The 7,748-nt window shown below is 56.0% G+C and overlaps 1 protein-coding gene and 1 pseudogene across 1 annotated transcript; one reads left to right on the plus strand and one right to left on the minus strand.

Moving 5' to 3' along the window:
• Positions 1-1,804: 1,804 nt before the first annotated feature.
• Positions 1,805-4,108, minus strand: LOC136379038 (transmembrane protein 126A pseudogene; annotated as a pseudogene).
• Positions 4,109-5,358: 1,250 nt separating this feature from the next.
• CDK5R2 (cyclin dependent kinase 5 regulatory subunit 2) lies at positions 5,359-7,748 on the plus strand. Its single transcript, XM_066346149.1, has one exon. The coding sequence runs from the start codon at positions 5,506-5,508 to the stop codon at positions 6,604-6,606; it is 1,101 nt and encodes a 366-aa protein (XP_066202246.1). The 5' UTR covers positions 5,359-5,505; the 3' UTR covers positions 6,607-7,748.

Raw genomic sequence — 7,748 nt, forward strand, 5'->3', positions numbered from 1 at the left:
GGGGTGAGAATGGGGGAAGGCTGGCACTGCTAACCTGACGGGAAGACCAAGGCTTTGTTAAGGAAGGAAGCAGAGCTTATGGCAAGGAAAAGGAGCCCCAACTCACCCTTGTCCTTGCGCACTCTTAATCCTGGGCCCTCCAGCATCTCAACATTGGTCCCTTCCCTTCCTGCCCAGGGCATGTCCCCTTATTCTGTGTTTACAACTCTGTTCTCTGCTCTAAGACACCTACCATTTTTCCCCGTGTATAAGATCACTTTAATTTGGGGGCCTGAAGTTTGAAAAAAAAATGTATTACATAGTTATTGAACTCAAGTTTTATTCATCATAAAATTCATACAACTCCTCATCACTGTCAGAACTCCCATCCACTTAGTTGGTCCTCATCTGTGTCTGATGATGAATCACTGCCTTCATATATTGCCTCGTCCTCAGTTCCATCTATGGCATTTGAAATGCCACAACCACTGTATAAGACTCACCCAGTTTTTAGACCCCACATTTTTTTGAAAAAATGGTGCGTCTTATACATGGGGAAATCTGGTACATGTGGGCTCCTCAGTGAAGTCCTTCTAGCAAGGGGCCTGCTGGAATGGGCAAGAGGGTGAGAAGGGAGTGGAGATCTCCCTCCTGGCAGCTAGCAGCACCTCCTTGGTCAGGTTCATCTCTTCTCTGTGCTTACCCCCTCTCCGCACTGCCCGCTATTGCTTGGGGAGGGATTCTGCTTCCTCTATGGCCTCCCAGGGTCCTTTCCCCAGCCCAGGTGCCCTCGGGTAAAGCCTCAGGAGAGGGAGGGAGAGCTGGGCTGGTGCACATGCTCCTGCTTTGCACACTTAAGGAGCTGAGACCCTGGATGGCAGTGTGTGTATGGAGGGCATGGACAGCGAGATCCAGGCATTCAGATGCCCAAGCTGAGCCTCCACCCTTGGTGTTCTAGAAACTTGTGTTGTCATCAGCTTCTTTGTAGGGATCCCCTGGAGGTGTGGAGGTGCAATGACCTTGGGTCCTGGAATCTCTGGCCCGCGTTTACTGGGGAGATCCTGGACCTCAGCCATCTTGGCATCATGTCCTGTCTCACCATCTTGCAGGGACCCCTCTAAAGCATTGCTGATAGCTCGAGCACCCCTCCCCTTTGTCTCACCGTCTTGCAGGGACCCCTCTAAAGCATTGCTGATAGCTCGAGCACCCCTCCCCTTTGTCTCACCGTCTTGCAGGGACCCCTCTAAAGCATTGCTGATAGCTCGAGCACCCCTCCCCTTTGTCTCCTTGGTGGAACTGCAGAAGTGCAGGCCTCACACAGATGCTGTGTGCACAGAGTGAGCCCATCAGACAGAAGCAGATCGGAGAAAGCCAGACAGGGTGGACCTAGAGAGTGAAACAGATTTATAGGACAGATTTATAAACAGAATCATGGAACTGGAGGAGACTTTAGGAATCATTTTTAAGTTCAATCCCCCAAATTTTAGTATTCCTTTTTATCTGATAATGAAGTATATGGGGTCCCTATATTTTAATATGAAGAAAGGGAGGCCCAGAGAGCTGAAATGACTTCCCCAAGTCATACAGTTTTTAAGCCATGGGCTAGAACTCCTGCTTTCAAAACTATGGACTCTCAGAGAGGGAGATGAAAACAGCCAAAGGGCGTAAGAGTCTGAGCAGCATTACCTGGAGATATTACCTTAAAAGTGGGGCTCATCTTCCCAGGGGTGAGAGTTCAGTGAAGGGCTCATCTCTATGGTGACATTGCAATTCTTATCAATAAAACTACATTCCTACATGGACTAAATTTTTTTTTATTTTTTTTTTATTTTTACAGTTTTATTTTTGTGTACACATTTGCTTAACAGTCACTGAATTTTTAGTACAGGTTCAGGTAATTGAAGAGCCTTTATAAGTAATTTATATTGTCTAGAACCAAGGTATGCTGTAAATGCAGTCTGGAACAAAATTGGAAATAACATCTTGTTAAAAACAGGCTTAGAAATTCTGATCCAATAGGTTAGGATGTTTCCTTTCTCTGGTAGCAGGGCTGAGGTATACCTGGCTGCTAGACCACCATTCACAGGGATAGCCAAGAAAATAGGATACAGACCACCGAAAACAAGTCCAACCAATCCACTCCGTCATGGACTAAAATCTTGATCTAGGCTTTCCAGTTCTTGGTCTAGGCCTACAGTTCTGGTTTTAAAGAGCTTTCAGGAATAACTGCTTCTTTGGACAGGACATTGTTTTCCAGAGTGATGGAGACAGACAAGGAGCCTGATTTCAGGGGATTTCTCATCTAAAGGAGTCTAATACATCTAGCACTATCCCAGAGGAGCATGTACAGCCATGGGATATGGACAAACGGGAGTTGACATACAGATCCTAATACAGATACATGCATCGATTGCAGATCATAGGCCCTAAATATAACCCAACCAGAAGAGTACACTTGAGGATATGGTGGGGGTGTCACTGTCCTTTGGAAAGCCTACCTTCTCATCAATTCTTTCTGGTTTCACCATGCTTTTCCGTCTTGGCCTCTACCTGCAGAATATAACCTCTATTTCTCCTCCCATAATGTCTCCAGCTTTTTTATAACAGAAATGTCGTCATTCTTTATGGATTTGTTTTGATTATTTTGTCTGCTTTTCCTTTAAAATTCCACCCATACCCATCTTGCACATCTTGGACTGGGGACTCAGAGCTCAGCCCTTAACCAGGTGTTAGAAAGACTGATGACAGAAAGAGTATTAGATCCTTCCTAATCAGTCCAAAAAGGCTTCTTGGAAGAGGTAGAATTTTAAGAGCCTGACAGGAGAAGGCAAAGTAGTGTTTAGTTTTATTGGGTGGGGGGCAGTGGTAGGAGTTCAGAGATTCAAGACGGACAACCACACTGGGAGGATAAAGAGTGGGTGAGCCAGAGTGTGGGTTTGAGGCAGGGCAGGGTGATGAATGAGAAAGGGAAGTGCGACTTTTTTTGTTGTTGTTGTATTTTTCTGAAGTGAGAAGCAGGGAGACAGAGAGACAGACTCTCACATGTGCCCGACCAGGATCCACCCGGCATGCCCACTAGGGGGCGATGCTCTGCCCATCTGGGGCATTGCTCTGTTGCAACCAGAGCCATTCTAGCACCTAAGGTGGAGGCCATGGAGCCATCCTCAGTGCCCTGGCCAAATTTGATCTATTGGAGCCTTGGCTGCAGGAGGGGAAGAGAGAGAGAGAAAGGAGAGGGGGAAGGGTGGAGAGGCAGATGGGCACTTCTCCTGTGTGCCCTGGCCGGGAATTGAACCTGGAACTTCCATATGCCAGGCCAACGCTCTACCACTGAGCCAAACGGCCAGGGCTGGAAGTGTGACTTTTTAAGATACCTGTTCTGGGGACCCTGAAGCAGAGGAGGAAATTCTTGATTCTGACCCAGAGGACAACAGGAGGTCACAGTTGAGCCTGGAGTGGGGGTACCACGGTGGTGAGATCTGTTGGTGCTGCATAGATCTTGTCCTAAATGACACCAGCAGTGGACCTTACATCAATGAAGGACTCCAGGGAGCAGAGCTGGGAGGCCCCATGTGCCATTTAGATCCAAGTACCTGGTGTTTCTGGCAGTGCAGCTCAGTCTCGGTGGGGCCTGTCCTTAACTACCGGTGAACCAACTGTTCCTTGGGTGTCAGATAAAGACTGACTCCAAAAGCCTTGTAGGAAGAAGTGGAACCAATTATAGGAGCTGAAAGAAGGGAGAATAGGGAGGTTGAGCAGGTCAGCCTAGGCTGTGAGAGAATAAAAATCAGATCTAGGGGAGTAAAAGAGACCCTGCTGAGACAATGCACATGGGCGCGGAGTCAGGGAAGGGTACAAGTCTACATGTGTGCAGTGGCAAACAGGGAATCAAGACCACAGGCCTCCAGGAGGGTGTGTGTACAGCTGAGAAAAGCTGCTGGCAGAGCTGCAGCCTACGGGGACTCTGGAACAGCCTATCTGGAATGAACCACACATTTGCATGCATACACACCAACCCTGACAGCAGTGGATCTTTGGAGCTGTGTTGATCTGTAAGGAGCATGGAGGTGACTTCAGGGTCAATTCTGAAGACTTTGCTGAATCCATAGGCAGGTGTTTCTCTTGCCATCATACCCACCTTCAAGGCCCAATCAAGAAGCTGAAGATTCCTGTGTTGAGGAGCCAGAGAGCAGGCTTGGAGAAGGGTGGACACTGTCCTACAATGCAGATACCAGCTGGGCTCAGAACCTGTGGATAAGCCCTGGAGAGTCTCAAATACAAAACAAAGTGTGGGCACTGAGGAGTGAACAACAGACAGAGAGAAATATGCAGGACTCAGCTTAATAGCTTGCAGCTGGAAGTGGGGACAGCTGGGACAGAATGCCAGGAAGCATTTAACAATAAAACCCCACATCCACCTGGACGTGGGGCTGGGCTGGAGGTTAGGCCAACCCTTTTGGGCCTACCTCCACACAGGAGGCCTTATCTGGGCCTCAGTCTTGGGAGACCAACACATCCAATATCCAGCATTTCCCCAGGGACCAACCATACATCACCCATCCAAGTTTGGGATTAGGGTGTGTTGGTGAGGATGATGACACAAGAGGAGCCCACTCAGGGACCAGAACCCCAGGACATCTCCCCACACAACTCAACTGTAGAGAACCAGGCCGGGAAAATTGGCATCCGGGACATATATAGGGCCTTGCGGTCCCAGAGCAAAGGCCCTCAAGGAGGTGGATTGTGACCCGCAGGAAGGCCCCGGGCCCTGCCAGCACTCCATCACAGGCAGAACAAAAATGCACCTGTGGCAGCCCCCTGTGGTGGCCTCGTGGGGAGGGAAGGGTTGGAGGCAGAAGAGCTAAAGGGAACAGACCAGATGGCTCAAATGAAGGAGCCCTTGCCGTGCGACCCAGCTGAAACCAGGACGCCCTGATGAGGGCACTCACTACCTATGCTGTCGCCCAACACATAATCAAAAGGGGAGAGGGGCTGTTCCCATGGCTTCTCTTCTACCTCGATCCAGTGCATCAAGACAAGCTGACCCACGGTCCCAGGACCTGCTTGGGGAGGTGGGAGCAGTCAACCCCCTCCCCAGTCCAGACCTTTAAGAGGTCCTCGAACAACCACCACCCTCTCCTCCTTTCTTTCCGCTTTCTGGTTAAGGGAAAGGACCGGCGAAGGGGGGTGGGCGGGACTTGGGGGTTGGCATGCAAGACTCTATTGGCCAGAGGAGCTGCCGGTTAGGAGGACAGCTCGGGCGATGGTTGGCTGCGTGAGGCGGGGCGCGGCGCGGCGAAAGCAGGAGCAGAAGGGGTGGGGCTGACGCTGCAGCTGGCGCAGCTCAGACTCAGAGCAGCATCCGCGGAGCAGCCGAGCAGCCAGCTTCCCCCCGCCAGTTCCCGCGCCCCGGCCGGGGCTAGGCCCCCCACCGCCGGGTCCCCGGGGGCTGCAGCAGCGGCGGCAGCGGCAGCGGCGCCGCCCGCGGTTCCCGCCGGGGCCCGGGCGCCGGCCCCTGCCTGCAGGATGGGCACGGTGCTGTCTCTTTCCCCCGCCTCCTCGGCCAAGGGCCGGAGGCCCGGCGGGCTGCCAGAGGAGAAGAAGAAGGCGCCGCCCTCGGGGGACGAGGCGCTGGGGGGCTACGGGGCGCCGCCGGTAGGCAAGGGCGGCAAAGGCGAGAGCCGGCTCAAGCGGCCCTCCGTGCTCATCTCGGCGCTCACCTGGAAGCGGCTGGTGGCCGCGTCCGCCAAGAAGAAGAAAGGCAGCAAGAAGGTGACGCCCAAGCCCGCGTCCACGGGCCCCGACCCCCTGGTCCAGCAGCGCAACCGCGAGAACCTTCTCCGCAAGGGTCGGGACCCCCCCGACGGCGGCGGCGCCACCAAGCCCCTGGCCGTGCCCGTGCCTACAGTGCCCGCCGCCACCTGTGAGCCGCCGTCGGGGGGCAGCGCTGCCGCCCCGCCACCAGGCTCGGGCGGGGGGAAGCCGCCGCCGCCCCCGGCCCCGCAGGCGGCGCCGCCGGTGCCTGGAGGCTCGCCGCGGCGGGTCATCGTGCAGGCGTCCACGGGGGAGCTGCTGCGCTGCCTGGGCGACTTCGTGTGCCGACGCTGCTACCGCCTCAAGGAGCTGAGCCCGGGCGAGCTGGTGGGCTGGTTCCGCGGAGTGGACCGCTCGCTGCTGCTGCAGGGCTGGCAAGACCAGGCCTTCATCACGCCGGCCAACCTGGTGTTCGTGTACCTGCTGTGCCGCGAGTCGCTGCGCGGGGATGAGCTGGCGTCGGCCGCCGAGCTGCAGGCCGCCTTCCTTACCTGCCTCTACCTCGCCTACTCCTACATGGGCAACGAGATCTCCTACCCGCTCAAGCCCTTCCTCGTGGAGCCCGACAAGGAGCGCTTCTGGCAACGCTGCCTGCGCCTCATCCAGCGGCTGAGCCCGCAGATGCTGCGGCTCAACGCCGACCCCCACTTCTTCACGCAGGTCTTCCAAGACCTTAAGAATGAGGGCGAGGCCGCCGCCGGCGCCGGGGGTCCGCCCAGTGGGGGCGCGCTCACGACCCCCGCCTCCTCCTCGGCCGCCAGGGACAGCTGCGCGACCGGAGCCAAGCACTGGACTATGAACCTGGACCGCTAGGGATACCCGAGGGCAACGCCTGTCCCCCCGCCCCTGCCCCTGACACACGCTCGGAGCCCCGGGGACCACAAAGCTGCCGCCGCTGTTACCGCCGCCGCGCTCCCCGGCCGGTGGAGGAGCCGCCCTGCCCCACGGGGGAAGCTGGAGGCCAGAGCGCCCGGCGTCTGGACCTGCTGGGCGCAGGGTGGGGGCGGGGGCTGAGCGCAGGAAGGGGACCCCTACCTCACCATTTCTGTCTGCACCCCCATCTCTCCAGCTCTGCCCGGGCCTCCCCCTTCCCTCTGTCCGTGTCTGTCAGTCCGTCCTCCTCGGTTCTGTCCATTTCCTCACTTCCTTCCTGTGCCTTCCTCTTCCTTCCCACCTGCCTCGCCATTTCCCGTCCCTTGGGTGTGTATTTCTGTCTCCGTCTCGCCCCCGATCTCTCTCTGCCCCTGTTTCTCTTTCTGCACCGTGTGTCCCCATCTCCCCTTCTCGTTCTCCTTTTCCCTCTCCTGGCATGTGTCACCACCTCCCTTCCTGCCCACCTGCCCCCACCCCACCTATGTCAGCTTGCATTTATTCCCCCCGACTTAGCCCCCAGACCCCCCTCCCCAGACCAAAAGGAACATCAGTTCTTCACTGGGAGTGACCGAGACGCGCGAGAAACAGCCCCAGGGGCTCAGACGCCACGAGGATGGTCCTCGCCCCGCCCCCACCCCCTCTCTCCCTTTCCTACGTGTTGCATGCCGGGAGCTGGGGGACAGGGACGGCGACTCCAGGAGGCTGACCTTTGGGAGCAGACTCAACCTAGGAGGCCACCCCGACGGCAGCGACGCCTCGGCAGAATGAGGAGAAGAGACAGAAACTCTTCTCACTCAGGGGGAGGGCCACCCTCTTCCTTATCCTTCGGTGTTGTTGTCCCCTCCCCGCCCTTTTAATTTATTCGGTGGTTTCTGGAGGGAGGGGGGAGGGAAGGTTGGGCCGGGAGCTGTCTGAGGTGCTGATCTGAGGCCGGACCGGAATCCTCCCGGGAGGGTACCAGGGACTGGGTTGGGCCTGGTGCCGTATCCAAGGTGCCAATGATGCGGGCCGACGGCGCGGGCCGCACTGTCTGTCTGTCCGTCTGTCCGGGAGATAACTATAAAGCGCTGGAAGCGCCTGCA

This window comes from Saccopteryx leptura, chromosome 7 (genome assembly GCF_036850995.1).
Source record: "Saccopteryx leptura isolate mSacLep1 chromosome 7, mSacLep1_pri_phased_curated, whole genome shotgun sequence".
Taxonomy (NCBI): Eukaryota; Metazoa; Chordata; class Mammalia; order Chiroptera; family Emballonuridae; genus Saccopteryx; species Saccopteryx leptura.

Coding starts and splice junctions, on each gene's coding strand:
- CDK5R2 (XM_066346149.1), top strand. CDS start 5,506: ATGGGCACGGTGCTGTCTCTTTCCCCCGCCTCCTCGGCCAAGGGCCGG.